Source organism: Artemia sp. Qi Xiang Cuo, chromosome 9 (genome assembly GCF_049724085.1).
Source record: "Artemia sp. Qi Xiang Cuo chromosome 9, ASM4972408v1, whole genome shotgun sequence".
NCBI lineage: Eukaryota > Metazoa > Arthropoda > Branchiopoda > Anostraca > Artemiidae > Artemia > Artemia sp. Qi Xiang Cuo.
In genome coordinates, this window is record NC_142802.1 from 45,385,307 (window position 1) to 45,408,378 (window position 23,072).

Consider the following 23,072-nt stretch of genomic DNA (forward strand, 5'->3'; position numbering starts at 1 on the left):
TCCTTTTACGAAAAATTGTATTTCACTTGAGTATGCCTATGGACTTCAGTAAACGTTCATTAAGTATTTTCTAGTTTCTGTTAGTAAAAATTGGAATACTTTAAATCATGCTGACACATTTTTCCGGTACTAAATTCAAATATAACACGACCGAGACAAATAAATTCAAATACAAAAAAAGAGAAAACTGGCACCGCTTTGATTTTTGTTTAAACGCTTTGTCTTTAATTAAATTTCAAAAAAGAACTACCAATTAGATTATTTTGCAAGAACAAATAAAGAAAATGATTGGGAAATTACGGTAGGGGCAATCCACACCCTCTCAAATCCCTAGATTTCCAAGATGTTCAAAAATTTGCAAATAATTTACCTTTTCTTATGTATCCCTCTCCCCTTTCCCATAAACACATCCTGCTTTCATACCTAATCTAGGAGCAAAATAACATCAGGTATATATCTAATATAAGATCAAAAGTGGATATCAACTTAGGTCTAAATTAGATCTAGCATTTAAAATACGGTATTAAAACAAGTTATAATCTTAAGTCTGAAGATCCTAACCTGTTTCTCCAAAGCTTGGAGTTGATGCAGTTTGTGTCCCAAAACCAAAACCAAATGTGGGGGCAGTTGTTGTCGGCTGAGTTGAAGGAGTACCAAAAGAGAAACCACCTGAAAAATTGCAAAAGTGAACGTTTGATCTAAATTGAACCACATTGGAGCTAAATAAGATGGAACTTTTATTCTAACTTTAATGTTATTACTGTTAATGTGTGCTTCCAAGCAATGAGCAATGAAGCTCATGTTAAAAGAATTAAATAAGAAAAACAAGTTTTTTTTTAACTGAAAATAAGGAGCGACACTAAAACTTAAAACGAACAAAAATTATTCCGTATATGGAAGGGGCTGTCAGCTCCTCAACGCCTCGCTCTTTACGCTAAAGTTTTTTTTTTGTTTAAAAAAAATAAAATAGTTTGTGAGGAAAAGTCAAAATTTAGCGAAAAGAGCGAGGCGTTAAGGAGGGGACAGCCCCTTTCATATACGAAATAATTTCTGTTCGAAGTTTTAATGTCGCTAATTACTTTCAGTTAAGAAAAACTTGTTTTTGTTTGTTTAATTTCTGAACGTTTTTGAATTAATGCGGGTTTTGATTTTTGATCACCGTACATGAATAATTAAAACAAAATTTACATATTAATTTTACTTCTGTTTGGCTAAATGGCTTTCTCGAAAGTTATTTAATTTTATTTACGAACGTTTTTATTAGTAATAAATATATGTAACTTACGAATTAACTTACGTAACGAACTTCTATATTCGTATATTTTGATTACGCATATTAGGGGGTTACCCCATAGTCAATACCTCGCCCCTTTCGCTTAATTTCGAATTTTTTGCAATTCTTTAAGAATGACCTCTTAATCACAAAGGCCGTTAATTAGAATAAATAGCTCTTATGAAAGTACTAAAAAAAACTTTAGCATAAACAAGGGGGTGAACCCAATCATATACGTAATAGTTTCTGTTCGTTTTAAGTATTGATGTTGAAAAGTTTTCAGTTGAAAACTTGTTTTTTTTTTATTTAATTTCTGACAGTTCTTTTAAATAATGCTGTGAAATCCGGCGCCCCTTCATAACAATGTCCCTTCCCCCATAAAAAGATACTCCAACGTAACCCCAGACACCCCCCCACTAGCAGAAAAAATTCCCCCTGAAAACGTCTGTATACTTCCCAATAACCAATACTGTATGTAAACATTGGGCAAAGTTCATAACTTGCAGCCCTCCCCCGGGGGACTGTGGGGGATTAATCATCCTCAAAGACATAGTTACTATATTTTTCAATCATGCTGAACAAAATGGCTATCTCAAAATTTTGATCGGGTGATTTTGGGAAAAATGAAGGTGGGAGGGGGCCTAGTTGCCCCCATTTTTTGTCACTTGAAAAGGGCACTAGAACTTTTAATTTCAGTTCGAACAAGCCCTCCCGCAATTTTCTGGGACCACTGGGTCGATAGATCATCCCTGGAAAAAACAACAACAAATAAACACCCACCCGTGATCTTCCTCATTGCAAAAAATGCAGAATTCGACATTTTTGAAGGTAGGAGCTTGAAACCTCTACAACAGGGTCATCTGACATGCTGAATCTGATAGTGTGATTTTTATTAAGGTTCTATGACTTTTAGGGGGCGTTTCCCCCTTTTTTCGAAAATAAGGCAATTTTCTCAGGTGCGTAACTTTTGATGGGTAAGACTAAACTTAATGAAACTTATATATTTGTAATCAGCATAAAACACTGATTCTTTTGGTGTATTTTAGAGTTTCGTTTACTATTGAGCCGAGTCGCTCCTTACTTACAGTTCGTTACCACGAACTGTTTGATAAGAATACAAGCTGCTGTTTTCCCATGCAGAAAACGGAACCCTAGATAGAAAAAAAAGTAAAGCCCTTAGCTTTAGGGATACATTTGTCAGTCCTTAAGTTTAATTTAAAATAAAATTTTTCCAATATAGAGGTTTTTCAAAGATAAGTAAAGAGCAAAATTAAACTAAAGATGAACAGAAATAAATTTGATTTTTTTTTTTCAAGGACAAAATCACCCCAAATCACTATCAATAAATAAATAAAACCAAAAACGAGCAAAACTACCATAAAGAGGAGTTGGCTTAACGCCCCCTGTCTTCGTTCTGGGTTTCATTGATTTATTTATAGCAATTTATGGCAGTTTTACGCGTGAAAAAATATTTTAATTTATTTCTACTCATCTTTGGTTTAATGTTGCTCTTTACTTTTCTGTAGAAACTTCCTTTGTCTTAAAGTTTTTAAAAACCAGTTTCTGTTCGTTTTTAATTGACACAGTCTTTTTCATTAGTAATAAAAAGAATATATTAAATATTTTCGGTTTCTTTTCTTTAATTTCCACATTTTGGCTTACTTTTTGTATGTTGGACAATATTTGGTAACAATTTTTAGTAATTGTTGTAATAAATGCTTTGGATTGATGGATACGGGAGAATATATTCAAATATATGGGCTGAATATCTACATAATTACCGGGGTTCTATAGGATTGACAGAATACCCTGCTAGAACCTTGAGTATGGACAAATATCAGTTAATTACCCCCCCCTTCAAATGCCCTGAAATTTTCAACTTAATTCCCTTAGCTGTTTCTGATATATCGCATATACGCTCTTTGGACAAAATTGGATGCACTTAGTGTCTTTTGATTTAGTTTAACACCCTCAAAAACTTACTCTGTAGTTCCAACGTAATACCCTGAGTTTTTCCTGGCATATTTCAAAGACACCCTATTGACAATCTGGGTACATTTAATTTACTTTGATTCAGTTTTACATCCCCCTCAACTTTACCTGAAAGTTCTAACTTAATACTGTATTCTATAACTGAGACATTAAATCTGTGCCATTTTGAAAATCTGATGTACTTAAACTTTTTTCATTTATTTTATTAGCAGTAGTGGTGGTACCAGAAGTAGCAGTCGCAAGTAGTCAAAGCAGTAGTGATAAGTAGTCACAGTCGCAGTTACAAGTAATCACAGCCATATGCAGCCCCAGTAGCTGTACCAAAGAGTCACAGTTTAGAGTCACAAGTAGTCAGCGCTGCAAGTAGTTACAGTTATAGTCGTATGTAGCTGCAGACGCAAGTGTACCGTAAATAATATGTGATATATTTAAAATATAAAACTGTTTTCAAATACTTCCGAATAAAATAAAATTGTTTCCTTCTAAAAATACTTCCGATATAAGTTAAACTCCCCCCCCTAATTGAGTTTAAATCCCGTTTCAAACTTGAGTCTAAATTCTTAATCAAGAAAAGAAAAACCGCATTTTATGCTCAGCCAAAACATCCCTTTAAAGTACAAAAAAAACGGATGATTATATTCGCAAGAGAACTTCATATGTGATAAATTCCAGAGTACTTTGTAATGCTTCGCATGCATTCCAAACTTTTTGTTTTACAGACCGACAGATGTGAAATGTGGAAAAAGCTAGCGGTTGATTACGGTATTAATCAAAGAAGATAGTTTGAATTTCGCGAAAATACTTGACAAAAAAATCACGAGACAATGTTTTATACAAAGTAGTTTCAAGTAGGATAGGAAGTTTCAAGTTATCATAGGAATGTGGAGGTTTAATGACCAAAATATTGAAAATAAATTATTGGACGCTCAGTTAGCATAATAACTTGAGTTTGTCAACATAATGACAGAGTAGCGGGCCCTCCACAGGAGTTGGGCCAATCGTGAAATAGTTCTTGGGGCGCAGAATTAGGACTGGAAGTATATAGTGATAAAAAGTGTTTTTCGTGTGATTATTATTATTATTATTATTATCTCTGCCTCGATTGTCGTCAAATGAAGGGAAGCCTTGCCCATATACATACATTGTTGTACACCTGAAATGTAAGTCACAATAAACCCATTACTTTTCTATTTGTGTTTGTTCTTATTATATGCCTATATCTCACCGCATAGTAGATAACTAGTTCAATTGTCTCCATTGGAAACGTTCCCAAGGAATCTGATAACCATACGAAGTATGATTACGCTCCTGGATTGACGGATCCCCAGCCTAATTAATCACCCCACAAGGCAATTCTAATTTATTACTTAATCTATCTTATTTTCTCCCATAGGGAGTGGCGCGATCACCCATTTACCTTACCCTCCGTTATACGTGGCGCAATCTTTAGCGGCACAAGGTAATCTGAGCGACAGAAGTTTAAAATAGTAACGGCGTAATAAAACTTAACGGCACAAGTGGTGCGGGTCTTTTCCATCCCCCCATTGCAGTTGGCGCAGTCATAAGCGGCACAGGGCCGACAATCATTGAAATTCTAGAACCAATAAAATTCCCCCGGCAGAATTGGCGCGATCGAAAATTCCCCCGGTAGAAGTGGCGTGATACATAGCGTTACAAGTGGCGCGGTCGTAAAACTTACAGGAAAACATGCGAACTAGTTATGCTACAAACTTCTTAATTAAAATTGAAAACATTGGATAGATACAGACTTACAAGAAAAAGTGTCTAGGACTATAACCGCTAAGCCATAATAGGAAAACCCTTTTAGAATATCTCATAGGAGATAGCAGTCTCCCCCAAATAGGTTAAGTGAAAAATAAATTTATTGTGAGTGGTAAAAATGTCAGAAGAATTAAGCGAACTATTAATTGCGCAAAAGTTGGTCGCGAAAAATGGGGAAATAACAAAATCTATTCCACAATATGAGGGACAAACAGATGTCAACGAATTTAATATCCAATGGGCCCAATTCACAAAATTAACAAAAACAGAGCTAAAAACGTTAGTAAGTATACTCCTCCTAAGATTAAGAGGGCAGGCTTTAACCTTCCTAAAGCAAATTGAAAACACTGTAGGAAATGATGATAATGTGTCAATAAATACAATAGACAGATTTTTAACGGCATTCAAAGAAAGATTCATCGAAACTAGTTCAACTAATAAATTAAAACACGGAATGGTATGCTTAGACCATACACAGAGTTTAAGAGAATATCTTAACAATATACGGATTACAATAAAAGAAAAATTCGGAAAAGGTTCAGGAGACTTGTATAAAAAAATCATACTACCTGCCTTTTTGCAAGGGTTTCCCCCAAAATTATATAGAATGGTAATATCCAAAAATATTCAGACATTGGATCTTGCAGTTCAGGAGGTAGGACGAATGATCGAAATTGACACGATTGTAGCAAACCACAGTAAAACAGAAATAAATAGCCTAGGCGAATCGACCGCATGGCTACCCTCACTTGAAGGTCAGGCTTCTTCAAACTTCTTTTCAAGGGATAACTCCCCAGTGCCACAAAGAAATAGAACACAAGAACACACTAGGCCAAAAACAGTGCGTTTTCAGCCCGTCAAACCAATTAGTTATAAAAATAATCCTACAAAATAAGATCCTATATTTGTAATCGTGTTGGGCATATCGCGAAAGAGTGCCGCTTTATGATTAGAGACATAACGGCACCAAAGAATGCCGTCAGTAATACGCAAAATTATGGCAACCATTTGTTCGGGAGAACAAATTTTAGCGCCAGTTGTGCACAACGTTATAGGCAGAAAAGATTGCAAACACCAGTACCTCAAAATGCGTACCAACCGAATTTGTATAACCTTCCCCCCAATAGACAAAACAATTATCGATTCGAAAACCAAAATACTTATCAAAATCAATATAGGGCAAGGATGGTGTATAGAAATCCCAAAAATTTGCCGATGGGAAATGCAAATTTTTCAAGCCGACGGCATTTGCAGTCGACGCCAGCACCCGGCACTGCTGAAAGAAATCCAAACTACCGTAATAATACGTGGCAAAATCGGCAAACAAATGTAAATCAATTAGCTAGAGATTCCAGGGGCATATCTGAATCTCTATTGCAGACACCGACGCATGAAATAAATCCGCAGGGAAACGTGTCAGGCTCCTCAGAAGAATAAATTGGACCCAGAAGGAGCCCAGAATATTTTATAGGTCCAACCCAATAGTAGTACCGTCCTTTAGTGATAGTAATAATAAGTTACCTATATTTAATGATTTTAGTGTGGCGAATGTTTGCTTTAACCCACTAATTGACTCTGGTGCGACGGTAAATATCATAAACTCATACGTATTTAATAAGTTGCCTCTGCATATCTGGCGACGAAAAAAATTTAATAATCCCAGTTTAACTAGGGTAGCGGGGCATAAATTGGATGCAAAATGTTCAATTCGCCCAGACGTAAGAAGAGATAATATAATTTGTCTGACAAACTTTATAATATTGTACAATTTTCCGTATGAAGCCATCATCAGTACAATTTTTTTAAGGTCGAATAAAGTATTATTAGACATAACGAACGAGGCTTGTGTACCCGGCAAAACCCCTTCCCCTACTATAAGAAATCGTAACAGAGGTTACGAAGAGAATGTAACAGTAAATAAAATTTCTGGCGGTATAATGTCACAATCTTTCGAACCTCATGTCTCGTTACAAAAAGGACGTGGCATAACCAGAAATTCCTTTTCTTATTCCGAACGACATTGGAGAAGTGAAGTAAATTTAAATAATAAATGTGGTGAATCTGCAAAAATAAAAATGGGAGATATGCGACAGTATAGGTCAAACAAAATCAAGGAAATAGTGGAATTATGGAAAAAAAATAGTGAACCCCAATGCGGTTCAGGCGCAGCCAATGTTATTGGCGGATAGCGCCAGTCTAAATTTAATAGACAATGAAAATAAAGAAAAATATTATGGATTCGCAATACGGAAAACAAAAGTCCCTCCCAAAACGATGCAAAGAATTCAAGTATCACAGATGATTGAACCAGTGGATAGCAAATCCGAAATATAGCTCGCGATCCTGTCGAATGAAATTCCTGAAAAACTGTCATGCGAAGAACAGAATATATCTTACAACGAAGGAGAATGTTTTATTTGGGTAACTAATAACCATGAAAATGATACAATTACAATAAAAAGGGAACATGTTTAGTTCAAATCCAAGTTATCTCGGAGAATGATTTGAATAGGTGGGAAAATTCCAAAAGAAACCTTGTTAATGGAATTAAAACTTCAAATAATAAAAAACCTCTAGCTAAATCGCAATTTTAACAAATTTAATATGGATCATATTACTGACTTGGAACTTAAAAAAAAATTATGCGAATTATTATGGAATTTTATAGATGTATTTTCCACATCCGAAGATGACATCGGACTGATACAGTTTTATGAACATTCAATTTTAACAACCGGTAATCCCGTCGCGAAACAGCCATATCGTATACCGTATAAGCACAAAGAGTGGTTAAAAAATTAAATTCATGAATTAGAAAAAAATGAGATTATACGCCCCAGTATAAGTCCGTATTCCGCACCAGTGATCTTAGTCCCAAAATGAATGGTGACCTGAGACTTGTAGTAGATTATAGAGCCCTTAACAAACAAGTACTTAGCGATAAATCTCCTTTAGCAAGAATAGATGAAATTCTTGACTATATCTCAAGAAAAAACAAAATTTTTACTTCTTTAGATCTTACCCAAGGTTACCACCAAGTGAAAATAGCCGAAAAAGATGTCTATAAAACTGCGTTTTCTACAACCGAGTGTGGTTCCTATGAATACTTAAGAGTACCTTTTGGACTTAAGACAAGTTCAAACGCGCTATGTAGACCCTTATTGCATCTATTAAGAGGACTAAAGAATATGATTCATTTTGTTGATGATGTCATATGTGTAGGAGAAAACGCTGAACAACACTTAGCACACTAGCTAAAGTATTCGAAAAATTCAGAGAGGGCAATTTAAAATGCCGGCCGGAAAAGGTAAATTTATTTCAACCTAAAATTAAATTTTTAGGAGTAGTGGTGACGCAAGGAGAGATATCCCCAGATCCAGACAAAATAAAATGTGTTGAAAACCTCAAACCTCCTCGAACTATGAAGGAATTAAGAGGAATTAAAGGTCTTATTGGTTACTTTAGAAAATTCGTGCGCAATTACGCCCAAATTGCGAAACCCCTCACAGAATTAACTAAAGGGAACTCCCAAGATGTTACCTGGTCCCAGGGAGCTCAAACTTCCCTAGACCGTCTCAAAAAGGCACTCACTTCGGAACCCATATTATTGTTGCCTGATTTTGAAAACGGAAAATTTTTAGCTACAATCGATGCAAGTTCAAACGGGATTGGTGCTATTCTATTATAAATGGTCCCAGGAGAAAACCCTAATCCACTAGAGGGGACTCCTATACGAAAACAAATAGAAAAAGTTATATGCAATTCGAGTAGAACTTTATCAACAGGCGAGAGTAGTTATTCAGCCCCCAACTTAGAATTATTATCTATAATTTACCACTTGGACAAATTTTTAGACACTATTTAGTTGGTAGAAAATTTTCACTAGGATCAGACCATAACAGCTTGCAGTACCAGTGCACATTCAAAAACCCCACAGAAACTCTGGTTATATGGATTATGAAAATCCTAGACTTCGATTACAAATATGATTATTTAAAGGGGAAACAAAATACAGCTTATGACTTTTTGATTAGATTCCCAGAAAAAATGCCGTCGTAGGTCAAGCAGGATAAAAGTGATGCTTTCAAGACTAAAAGTAAATGTAAGAGAAACAAAGTCAAAGACAGAGTAATAGAAAAATAAGGATAAGCATTATCCCTTGTCCTTGGAAAATATAAAAAAAAATAAAAAAAGACGAAATGTGTTGAGCACTTATTAATTATTTTGTAAATGACGATGCATTACCAGATAAATTCAAAACTCTTAGAAAAGAAATAGATAATTTTTACTATGATCTTGATGAAGAAATATTATGTAGAATTATGACTGCTGAGGCAAATAGAAACCAAACTTTAATAATACCTGTATTACCCCAGAACTTAATAATACCTGCCTCTGAATATTTTCATTCAGGTATAGGTGGACATTTAGGAATAACGAAAACTTTCCATAAATTAAAAAAATATTTTTATGTGCCGTCGGCATTAACAAAACTTAAAGAATTTGTGAGTACATGCGAAGCGTGTAACCTAAGAAAAAACCCCCAAGCCTATCCTAGCCCCCCAATGGGAAGAGTTCCGGCAACGAGTAGTTCCCCTTCGATATTGTCTCATTTGAATTGTATGGAACCAGTGGAGGCTTACCTGTTTCCAACAGAGGCCACACTTGTATTCTTTCTGTTATAGATCACTTTTCAGGATTTACTTTTGCAAAAGCATTAAAGAATCAAGGCGCGTACGCCACGAGTAAGACGTTAGTGAAATAGCGAGTAAGGCGTTAACCTAACCTGGCATTCCAAACAAGGTTATAAGTGATAACGGAAGCAATTTTGTTTCAACAGTAACAAAAGACTTAATGAGTTTTCTTAACATAGAGAAATTGGTGACATCCCCATATCACCCACAAGCTAATGGTAAAATAGAAAATAGGCATAAAATATTTTCGAATGTATTAATGATTTATGCAAAAGACAACAGGAACGACTGGGATCAATTCTTACCTTATTTAACTAACATAATCAATACTGCTTATTCAGAAATAACCAAAGAAAACCCTTTTTATTTACTACTTGGTCGCGACTTCAGAATACCGCATCAAGATAATATTGAATCTCGACAATATTATAATAACACGGAGGATTACAAACAAGAGTTCATAAATAGGATGAGAATAACTTATAAAATAGTTAGGCAAGAGTTGGAAAAATGTAAAATAAATCAAGAGTTAAGAAACCAACCCAAGGTCAAAGGGAACATAAATTTTTAGATAGGAGATTGCGCCTACCTAAAGAATGAGGCAAAGACGGAAGGCAAAAAAATTTCCAATAAATATTCTGGACCATATAGAATAATCAAAAAGTACGATAATGATTTTACTTTTAAAATGGCGAACCCCGATAATGGAAGAACCGATAAGGCACATGTTAGCCGAATAAAAAGAGCCAAATTCCCGGAAATATGGGTATCGCGTCCCTCGTCTACCGATTCGTCAGACGCAGAAGACGAGCCCCCTAAATCAAGATTGGCAGAACTGAGACTATTTCGAGAATGATAGTGATGAGGGAAACTTTGAAGAGTTCTTAGCTATGAAAAACCTAGTTATTCCCACAAAAAAGTCCCTAATTCCAGTGAGAATAAAAACGCCAAAAAGCCCAAATAGTTCATCATCGGAGAGCGCAGGAGAACTAGATTATACGATATCTCCAAAAATCCAATTTTTTCCTGATAGAATTTTGACCCCATGTCCCCCCAAAAGATTTCCAGACGATATGGTTTCCCCAGCAACCCCAATAGAGACCTCTGTCGCTACAGGCGGAATTGAACAGAGCTGTAGAAACTCCGGGTATTATTATAAAGAAAACTCCTTCCAAAGATTCAATTAAAACAAATCTGCGAGAACCTATGGATTTAATAAATTTCCCCATAAAAACGAGGCAAAGTACATTGCCTTGGAATCAAACTCCCAAGGATGACCAGCAAGGACAATTTCATGATATAACTGTGTCCAAGGTCAAGCCTAACCAATGGACTTCATGGAGGGAAACACTAGTGCAAAAAATGCCCCATCCCCCTGAAGATATGGAATTTAAACGGTGGAGGAACCCCGCAAAAACGTTTGATTCCTCTCTCAAACGTTCTCCCAAGTTCTCAAGAATCTTTCAAATCCCCTGAGTTGAAAACTCAAGGCGAGGACTTAGAGAACAAACCTTCTACTTCCAGAGGAGTAGAAATTTAGGAAGGAAGGGCAGGTGATACCTCAAAAACCCGAAGTGCCGCTTCTAAAAGTTCTAATGCGGAATCATCGGAAACCAGTTCCTAAGAGTCTGACGATGACTCAGACTACAGGGTGTTTACCGAGATAGGGAAATCAAAACTGACTTCAGTGCCCGCGTATGAGAAAGAAACAAACTTAAAAGGACAACAAGTTTTGAAAAAACAATACAAAAAGTTTGATATTGTATTAATAGCAAAACCAGAAAAGAAAAAAACCGCAAGAAGTCCAGGAGAAAGTAACGATACAATCGGGTAGGACGGTTAAAAAACCCGATAGATGGAATTACCCTTAGTCAGTACAGAATTGAGATATTTTTAATGGATGGGCGTCACAAAGGAATAATAATTAAAAAACTTTTATCTTACAAGTAAAAATCATAATACTATAAAAATGCTATTGAAAAATTTTGCTCAACATATATCAGTTCGCGAAAAAAAATTCTAATTAAAAAGTCATATTGCATATAATTAATTCGAATAATTTCCCTTAATATAAAAAGTCTACCCGTACCATTCCAGTACGACGTATCCAGTCCAACCGAAAGAAGCCGGGGTGTTGCCTGACGGTTTGGAGTACGGTGGGTGATTATATTGAAGTTTCCCAGGCCATACTTCGAGCCGGTACACTGACTCCCAAATCTCCCAATTCCAGGACAATTCCCAATTCCAAAGAACATTTCAAGTGAAATTAAATTGAAAAATTGTGGAGGCACTGCTAACTATGAGAACAACCCAAAGGTCGGGCTAAGAGTTTTCATATAAATCATAATGTCTCATATTGTACTCCCCAAAGCAGTATTATCAACCGTAAAGCAATATAGTTTAATTCAAAATATAAGTGGCTAACGAGAAAGGCCTGATTTGGGAAGCTCGTGGTCGGCCGATGATGACAAGTAGTGTTTTAGGTCCTATTTGGCACATTCTGCCTACTGGGTACTACCTTACGTACTACCATTCTGCCCACTGGGTACTACCTTACGAGATTCAACTGTACCTCTAAAAAAATGAACTAATTAACTGAAGAACCAAAAATATACCCAGCTATTGAGATTATTGACGGATTTTATGTCATGGGAAGTTTTTGTTCCGTCTCCCCTACCAACGTTGTTTTGTTCAATTGGTTGGAGAGACTGTGCCTAAACTCCCATGAGACTCAACTTATATTTCTACAAAGTGAACCATAGAAACCATCCCCTACTCAGTATTAAGTTGTGTCATCGACCTTAAATAGACGGACCACGTTTTGTGGGAAGTCTGGGGTGGAGTTCGCACTCAGACAGCGTTTGGTTTGCTTCGGTCGGGCTCTACCTCGGATTTTCAAAGAAAAAAAGTCAACCCATGTTCTAACAAGGATTGCTATTATCCAAAACGAAAATTACCAGTAAAAAAGTGTGTAATTATGAACTGATCATTTTCAGATATGACAACAGAACAAAGGCCTATCTGTAAGGCGATAATTGATACTGAATTTATTACAATAACGAACGCGTAGAAAAAAATTATATATTCGGCAGCTATGTTGGTGGTTGACGAAAAAAGAAATCAGATATACGCGAAAGAATGGGATTTAACCTACAACCTAAGGGGGAATGGCCCCCACACTTATAAATACGGATTAGCACTCGCAAATACCCCAAAATATCGTCCGGCTAGAGTGGAAGTTAAAACAAAACATAGGAAAAGAACTTGGTTGTTTACAATTATTAATAAGACGTCTACAAAAGAATCTCAATATCAAATACTTCTATTCTAAGGGACCCAACCAAACGGATCTTTTGCTCCTTGATAAATGTAGAACTCCCGAAATTTATTATAATCTAGAAAAAAATCCTCAATGTGTCAAATATGAAGGCATACATCATCCCTTATCAGAAATTCAATATTACAAACAACTTTTGTTCGACCCTGAATCTGAGGAATACAAATCCCAGGGTAGTAAATTATTTCTGAAACGTATGAAAACACACCAAAGAAAAAGACGCTTATAAAAATAATAACAAGAAAATTAAGAGAAAATTCTAAACTCTAAAACTACATAAGATTTTTTTTTCTTTCCTTTAGAACCCTCGACAATAACGAATCAAGGTGAATTCTACAAATATATCTTAGGTTAAAAATCACGCATTTATCACGCATTAAAATCACGCATTAAAATCACGCATTTCCAGATACACCAACCCCGACGACCTCTTATGTATCGTCACTATTGGATCAGCGAGAAATCGGAAAGAAAATGTCACAGTATGAATAACATAAATAAATCATTAAGCGAATATGTATTAGTGAAAGTAGTAGAAGAGCTAAATATCATAACGTTACATTTCTTTCTAAAATCACCTAGAAGTCCCCTGGAAGATAGAGTAATCTTAAGAATAATAGCAAGTTTAGTATATTATAACTTCATTACACGGGTAATGCTCACAACAGTAGAAAGAACCAGACTAGTGGCTACCAGGACATCCAGAACTCTCTTACACAAAATTCCAATGTCCAGCCATTCCCTAATTTCTGAATTTACCGTAGAAAATCTATGGTAAACTCTAGATGAAAATGGTATTACTAGAATTTGGCCACTTAGATTCCTTACACTATTAATAGATCGAGGGTATAACCCACTAAATGGAAGACATTTTCTTAAAAGTTTGTAAAAATTGGTGGAACATTGATGGCATAAACCCTGAAATAAAGCCCAACACATTGGAAGTTACCGCGCGAGATTATAATGACATAAAAAAAATTGTACTAAAATTTTCCGAAGAAGATGAAAATTTTTGATCCGAAGTATTCCCTGGTTTTGACATTATTGTACGTGAACAAAAGTGTTGTAATTCGTCGCACATACAAATAATTTTTAGAGTAGTAAAAGTTATAAATAATCAGCTTTCCTTAGCTGAACGATGTCGTAAAGTAATTCGTGAAAATGTGCAAAAGAAAGATATATCGAATACGTTGAAAAACCTAGAATTTTCGAACGATCTGTTGGTCTATTTGATGCACATAGACACAGATAAGAGTAATGAAAATAACACAGTATTCGACTTGAAGTTCCTAAGAAGGAATGTGACATCACGGGAAGTTCATAGCCTTAATACCATGCTAGCGTTGTTAGAAACACGTAATGTACTACAGAAAGATACGTCAATATTAAATTAATATAGATGAATATGTGAAGAATCGTGTGTACAGATGAAATTATCAAAATAATGTCTTCAATTATAAATTCACTAAAAAACACAGACCTCTGTTTTCGAAATTTTTTCTTCGCAAAAAATAATAATAATAATGAATCAAGTGAATCAATATAAATGAAACAGCGTATACTCTACGCAAATTAAACCATACATTTACCTCAATACTCTCAAATGAAAGAATTATTTTGCATTAGTGCAGATTCTAATAATTCTAGTTGTAATAACGAAAATAATCTTATTAAAATACTTATAATAAAAAATAGGTTACCAGCGTATTTATATGTTCCTTGCTTACTTGTTCATATGTTGCTTACTCGAAAAATATAATATAAAATTAGGTCGTATAGTAATTATTAACTAAGTCTTTAAGGTATATCTCAACCAGTAATAAAGGCATATCACAACCAGAGTAAAGATAAGACTTCCGTAACCTTTCTAATCGCAAGATATAATCCTTAAACAGAAGTTCTATTTTGTGTTTACAATTTAGTTTTGCTCGAGCAATGCCATAAAGCAATTCAAAAATTGAATTGGTATAAATTAGTATAATAAAATAACCTAAGTTAAAAGTTAAAATGCCTAAACTACTTTAAAAAAAACATAAATAATAATAACAAAATAGTAAATAAACGAATTTTGCAAAAATAGGTAAAATTAATAATAAATCAATTCTAGAAACAAACAAAAGATGAGGCTTAAGAATATAATCATAATCCTCGTTGTTCACGCAGCAACCCAAGATATAGTAAAGCATGGAGTAATATTTAAGCATGAAAATTCACTGCTGGCCAGCCATAATGCATGCAAAATTTTTATGAAGTTGGACCCCAAACCCTCCGAAATCTTGTTTCAACAAGTAACAAGACAAGAGAAAAATACGAATGAACTCAAAGAATCGATATTTCAATTCCTAAGGTCGGATAAAGGATTGAAGACCAGTAAGATGATGCATAGTAAAGATAATGAAAAGATCCCAATTCCAGTTATTCCAAAACTAAAATCAAAATTCATAATAGATGACTTTGACAAGAAAATGGCAGAAATTGACATGGCACTAGGAACCAGTACCAAAGAAAACAGAAGGAAAAGATCAGCAAATAATATTGAATACTTGTCAAGAGACTTTACTACAATGAAATCTATGGAAAACCCTAAATTATTGGCTACGAGGAAGGGAAAATTTTATAATGGAAACTACGCAATGCTAAATGAACTACCAAGCCTATGGACTTTTCTCAAAGAATTGTGGCAAAGTCATATTGAGAAAAACGTCACAAACGGATATCATCCAAACTAAGGAAGGAAAATGAAAATAGACAAGATACTAATCTAAAAGAGTTAGACAGATCAAGGAACAAATTCTCAAATACTCAACAAGATAATGAGTATATAAATCCCACAGAAGGAAAAGAAAACGACATCGCGACAACCACACCTACATATGTGACCCCAGCTAAAGAGATAGAATCTTCGATATCGGAAACTACGGCAAACACAGTGTTACTATTGATTGAACTTAGTAAAGAGAAACCTGGAAACTTAACTATATTAACTTATCTAAAACCCACGACGTTTACAAAATGGGCATTGTCAACAGGGCCCACGTTTACGCACACCCATCTTATTGGCAAATCCCGTATAAACGCAAGGGCAAGAATTCCGGTAAGACATACCAAAATACAAACGATATAAGTACAAGGGTTCAAGCCAGAAGAAAAGAAAAATAATTATAAAAAAGAGGAAGAAGATAACTACGTGCATTAGAAATGTTGGACAATAGACGGTAAACATATTTGTGCTAGACTAGCCATGGCCGACGAGCCTGCAAAAGAAGGTATCGAACCATTACCTGATCTAAATGAGAAAAACGCCCAAAAAGCGTCAACTCATCAAGCCTTCTTAATATTATAAAGACAAAGATTACAAGCCTTATTCGAATTATTTAATACGGAAATACAAAAATTAAAACAAAGTACCACGAGAATTTTCGAAGTATTCTTTCGAAGAAGTAAATACCGCAGGTCTACAAGCCTAATTCCCATCATCGGAGAACTCGCCTCCCGCTTTTCTGGTTTAACAACGGAGGAAGACTTAAACATCCTGAGGGAAAATGTAAAAAAGTTGAATAATGCCATGAACGTAACGTTACACGTCCAGAAAATACAAGCAAGCATAGCGAACTACCAAAGAGATAAAGTCGAAATGATATCTAAGAAAATCTCAAAAACTGTAAATGTAATGAATTATTTAAGGAACGAAGTGGATCGCGTAGTGACAGACGCGAGCCTTACCATGGTATCACTCGATATAATTCCCATGCCATTATTAAATCTAGCGACAGATGTTAGTAAGTTTGAATTCGCATTATTTGCCCTCAGGGGAGGAACCTTGTCATACGACCTGGTAGACCCTTCTAACCTAAAAAGTATTTTAGATGAAATAAAAACGCACCTAACGTTTGGTTTACATTTACCCATAGAGCCAGAAGTATCAAATTTATTTCTTTATTATACAAAATTAAAATTCCACATCACGGAAATAAATGAACAATTATTCAGAGTAGTAACAATTCCATTGATAAACCAACAATCCATATACGACTTGTACAAAATTTCGACCTTCCCTGCTAATATAAAGAAGACAAATTCATTTATGACTATCACACCGGAAGCAGAGTATTTACTTGTTGATCAAAATAGACGAAAATATGCCCTAGCTAATCCACAAGACTTAAAAGAGTGCGTATCATTCAAAAACCTAGTATGCCAGCTTACGTTACCTATTTATATCGTCAAATCTGGATCTTGTATGTTAGATATATTTTTGAAAGAAACACAACAGGAAGAAATACCTAATTCGTGCGAAGCTTTGATAGGAAGTACTAAACGAGAAATATTCATACATCTTAGAAATGATCTTTGGTTATTTTCTGTTCCAAAAGAACCTGTTGGAACTTTGTCTTGTTATAATAATACAGAAAGAATATATCCAAGTTACAGGACCGAATTACTATTACAAGATGTGGGTACGATAACAATAAAACAAGGATGTCGACTTGTAACTAAAGAATCAACAGTTCAAACACTATTAATTACCACGAGCACAACTATAATAAGTGCTAAACTAATCAATTGTAAGGCAATCAACCTGTCGTACACTATTCCCAATAAAGTAATCGAAGAAATGAAAGCCTCAATATGGTCCAAAATAGATAGTAAGGAACAGGAGTTACCGCTTACAAAAATAAGAGAAGCATTAGATTCCCAAATCGCACTATTTACTTATTAAGACCAAAGTTTAACGTACGTGGATAACAGATATGGATTATTCTCAACCAATTTTTGGTGGAAAATACTACTGACCGTATGTTTCGTATTCGTGATTTCCTTGACTATGAGAACTTTACTGACTTTTAACTATAGAAGGATTTTGAGACTAAAAAGGAAAAACCCAAAGGAAGAACACGGGAAAACGGCTGAAATGCAAAAGTTAAACCCGGAACCACACGAAAACGTCTATGCCAAGATAAAGGGAAGACATTAGAAAACGAGTGGGTATAGAGGTCTCTATTCGTCCTTACTATGTCTAGTTCCCTCATTGTAAATGCCGTTTACGTAAAACCGTGCGGTTACGACGCTGCAATATGCATTTCTCAAACAGCATGGACAGGCGTGAACAGTGAAGGCATGAAATATGTTGTAAACTGAGACTTCAAACATAATGATGCAGCGTAACTTATGTTTAAATGATTATTTGAATTCTAGTGAAGACTTAAATATGTGTTGAAGGAAACTAAAATAAAATGTGTGCAATAGCGTATACTAAGGAGCATAATAAGAGACCTTACTTAAAGTTAAAGGAATTAATCTCTTATATCGTCCTTTTTCTAAAACGGCTTAGAAGAAATTTCTGTTTTAGATTTCCTAATAGAAGTTCGATAAACTTGAATTAACATGATAATAACGTCGTTTTGTAACAATCAATAGATGTGTAATAATATTAGTGTATTTGTTTTACATTGTCTTGTAGCGCGACATTCACCATTGAATGTACCCAATTGCATTACCTATTATGTATTACGACTACTCGATTTTAGAGAACATGTGATTCTGCCTCGTTATTTTTATTACAGGAATTGGAATGACCTATAGGAAATCGATCATTACCATACGTAGTCCAGTGCGGGTACAACCAAGTAGCATCTATTTTCATCATCCCTCAACCAACGAAGAGTACTCACCATAAATTCCAGGCAACGAAGCTAGGACGAAAATTACGGTTACCTTTTTGATCGTTGTTCCTCGATCACAAACCATATTATGTATCAGGTAACACTATCTAATAAATCTCAGTATCCAGGGCATTATCGAACTATATAAACGTAACAATCCCGAGAACCCCATCGACCAGCATAAGATATAAGTGCATGAACATGACCCATGATAAACCCTGTGGACTGATATACCATATAACTGCGTAGTAATGGTATTTGATAAACCCAAGTTATTTACATGTCGCAGATTCACACATTGAATCCCTTTCGATCATTTCTCGGAATCGATCCTATCACCTCTATCAAATGCGAAAAGTTACTAAAGTTTGATGTCGACCCATTCCAAATCCAAACATCGATTCCCCTGTGATTAACCAAGGAATCCCCGCAAAAGCTAATAGGTACAAGCTATGCACGAACAATTTTATAAGAGAACTATAATCTCTAAGTGCAGGAACGAACAATTTTGACAAACCTGGATGTATATAATATCTTATGATTTAGTTTAACATTCCCAAAACACGATCTGAAAAGTTCCAATGTAACATCCCATATTGTATCTATGCCAAAATGACAATCTGGGCACTTGAACCCTTTTGATTCAGGTCAATAATAGTAGCAGCAGTAGTAGTGGCAGTATTAACAGTAGTAGCACTAAGATTTTCAACTAATTAGCCTCCTCTGTTCTTGAGATATAACTGGTACATCCTGGTACTGGTACGTCACATAATGTCTTTTGATTTAGTTTTATAACAACATAAACTTTCTATGAAAGTTTCTGCTGTATATCCTATTCTAGGCCAAAATATCTCGCCTATACCATTTTGACAACCTGGGTGCAGTTAAACTACCTTGAATTAGTTCAATAACAGTAGTAGTGGCATCAGTAATAATAGTATCACTGGGAGTTTCAACTAATTAGCCTTATATGTTCTCGAGACATTACTGGTGCGTCACATATTGCCTTTTGATTTATTTTCATAACAACATACACTTTTCATGAAATTTTCTGCTTCATACCCTATTCTAGTCCAAGATAACTCGCCTATGCCATTTTGACAAGCTGGGTGCACTTAAACTATCTTGAATAGTTCAAAAGCAGCAGCAGTAGCAGCAAAAATGGTAGTAATATTAGTAAACCTAAAAGCTTTAGCTCAATATACTAAAGCGTTGCGGGGACATTACTGATACATCCCTTTGATGAACCCGCAAGTACATACTGTGTTTTGATTTAGTTCAATATCCTCTACAAATGCCCTAAAACCTTCAACTTAATAATCTAAGCCAATCCTAAGATACTGATGATACACCTTTTTGCGCTGAAAGTTTTAATTTAATACCTTACGAATTTTGGTCATCTCAACAGCCCCCTTAACATTTCCAGAAAACTTCACCTTAATACCCTTACCCTTAGAAGATGTAGTAGACTAGCAGTAGAGGTAGTAGTAGTACGGACATAGTGGCTTTCACGACACGTATAAAGGTGTCCTGAAAGTGTCGACTAAATACTCTAAGCTGCTCCTGAAATTTTACTGATACACCCTTTTGATAGCCTACATGCACATAGTGTGTTTTGAAATTTTCACCTTAATACCCTTAGCCTCAGTAGTAGTATTAGTAGCATTAGTAGTAGCATTATGGACATAGCGCCTTTTGTTTTTTTGAACATCACCTTCAACATACTCTGAAAGTTTCAAATATTACCCTAAGCAGTTACTGGGACATTGCTGATACGTCCTATTGACAACCTACATGCATATACTGTGTTTAGTAGCAGTAGTAGCAGTGTGCGCATACTGCCTTTTGGTCAATTGATCATTTCTCTCATTTATTCCCTGGAAGTCCAAACTTTATGCCCAAGGTCGTTCCTGGGATACACCCTTCTTGAAACATGCTTGCACATAATGCATTTTCATTTATTTCAACACCGCTTTCATCATTCCTTGAAAGTCTTGCTTTAATTCCCTTGGCCTCAATAGAAGTAGTAGCCGTGTCATCCCCAGAGAAACAGTTATTAGACCTGTTAATAATGCTGAACAAAATGGCCATCTCTGATATCTTTGGGGGAATAAGGGACGTAGGGGGGGGGGGCTGCTTGCCATCCAATAGCTTTTGACTCTAAGGAAGGGCACTTGTCCAATTTCCAATCGAATAAGCCCCCTCCGATGTCGCCACGACAACTCCTTCTATACGAAGGTTGCGCTACCTAAGTAAAGAATGATGTTGGCTCAATGTATTATTTATTTATTTTTTGTTTTTTTGTTGTTGTTGTTTTTTCTGACCAGGGCACTTCGTACAGAAGGAGTTGTCACAGAAACTTTGAAAGGTCCTCGTTCGATTGGAAATTGAAAGTTCTATTGCCCTTTTTAATACTTGAAAGTGATTGAAGGGCAGCCAATCCCACCCCTCACGTCAATTTGTTTTCCCAAAAACATACAATCAAAATTTTGAGGTTTGCAATTTTGTTCAGCGTAGTTGAAATGTTCAGTAATTATGTCTTTGAGGATGACAACCCCCGACAGCCCTTGGGATAAGGGCTATATTTTATACTAGTTGCCCATTGTTAAAATATAAGATTTTTATGCAAGGGGTGGTTGTATAAACTGCGGAGGGAGCTCATTCAATTGAAAATAAGAAGTTATGTGCCCTTTTAGAGAGTGATTGGAGAGAAACTAACCCCCACGTCCTCTTTCCCCAAATGCACCCAATAGAAGTTTGGGATAGCCACTTTATTCAATATATTCTAAAGATCATTTAACAAGGCCTTCAGGGTTGACACAAACCCTCAGAGCCTGCGGGCAAGGGTTGCAAGTTATGGTCTAGGGGCATATAAAGTTTTATTGGAAGAAGTGGTCGTATAAACTTTAGAGAAGTTTTAGTTCAATTTTAAGAAATAAAAGTAGTGGTGGGATAGCCATTTTGTTCAAAATAGTCCAAAGAACATTAAACAATGTCTCCAGGGTCGACATACCTACCCAGGGCCCTGGGGCAAGGATTGTACATTATACCCTGGGGGCATGTAAAGTTTTTATGGGATGGGTGGTTGTATGGACTTCAGATGGGGCTCATTTGACTGGAAATTGAAAGCTATAGTGCCCTTTTCATGAATCAAAAGTGATTGAAGGGCAGCCCGCCCCCCCCCCCCAAACACACTCATCATTTCCCAAAACAAACATCCAATCAAAATTTTGATACATCTATTATTTTCAGCATTGTTGAAAGGTCAGGTAATTGTGCCTTTGAGTATGTCAACCCCCAACAGCCATCAGGGCAAAAGCTGCAAGTTAGGCAACATGTTCATTTTTTTTCGTTAACTCTCGACAATTGCAACCTATGACGTGGCTCGGAAGCTGTTCACTCCCTAATAAATATTTTTCTTTCAGTTCTTCTTCCCGGATCGGCAACGCTGAAAAACCGTTTCTTTAGGTCGTTTCTTTCGCCTTTGGTTCAACCTAAACCGGAAGTAGAAAAGAGATAAATGCAATTTATAGAAACCATTTTTTTTATTATTATTCAGGCTTTACAAATAATACTGTTTTATTGCACGTGTAAAATAAATATATTATATTTACGTATTATAACTATTTTATGATTATTTTCTGCTGATTTTAAGGCAGTAGGGAGGTGACGATTGTGTAGTATAAAAGAAAATTTTAAATAAATGCCTTACTGACGTTGCAACTGCAAATGTCGAATCCCCAGCAAACCAGTGGAAAGACCCATCCATTCCTTTTTAGCCAGTGTGAGGTAATTGCAACCTTTATTTGCAACGGTTTTCACATTAAAAGTACAACTTCTTTTTAATTAGTTTTGGTGGAAATTATTTCAAATTATTTATTTAATTTTGATCAATGGCAATTGAAGGGATTACTGTAATAATATTGAACATATGGTTAGTGAATTGTCTAGATGCTAGGATACCTGTACCTATTTTCAAACTTTTTTCCATCTTAATTTTTTCTCTCCTCTGCTCAGTTGTAAAGGTGTCCCAGGACCATTTTATCCTTCCGATTATAAGTATAGAAAAATTTGTAAGATGCAACTGAAATATTCTGACAAAATTTTCAAAAAGAACTTTTGGAATTCTGAGAACATAGGGCTGCCCAAATTAAAAGGCAATGAAACTAGAAAAGTCAATATGTGTTTTTTTTTTTAATAGGGCATTAAATATATGTTTTACTTCTTACTTCCCTTAAAATTCCCCCTCGAGATATTTTCAATTTAGTCACATTAAAACGAATCCAACGATGATGTTATTGCAGGCTTCTTTTAGAAGTTGCAGATAAACC

The 23,072-nt window shown here is 35.5% G+C and overlaps 2 protein-coding genes and 1 pseudogene across 2 annotated transcripts in view; 2 read left to right on the forward strand and 1 right to left on the reverse strand.

Annotated features, from left to right (window-relative positions):
- LOC148948705 (uncharacterized) overlaps positions 1–23,072 on the reverse strand; it is a 159,840-nt gene that overhangs the window by 95,720 nt on the left and 41,048 nt on the right. The window contains exon 3 of the mRNA XM_089094617.1: positions 562–669. Coding sequence (XP_088950743.1) covers positions 562–669 — 108 coding nt within the window. The remainder of the gene's footprint in view (positions 1–561; positions 670–23,072) is intronic.
- LOC148948706 (uncharacterized) lies at positions 15,199–15,807 on the forward strand. The gene has a single exon (XM_089094516.1). It carries the CDS (start codon positions 15,199–15,201, stop codon positions 15,805–15,807), a length of 609 nt encoding a protein of 202 aa, XP_088950642.1.
- On the forward strand, positions 16,091–16,858 carry LOC148948707 (uncharacterized; annotated as a pseudogene).

Coding starts and splice junctions, on each gene's coding strand:
- LOC148948706 (XM_089094516.1), top strand. CDS start 15,199: ATGAGGCTTAAGAATATAATCATAATCCTCGTTGTTCACGCAGCAACC.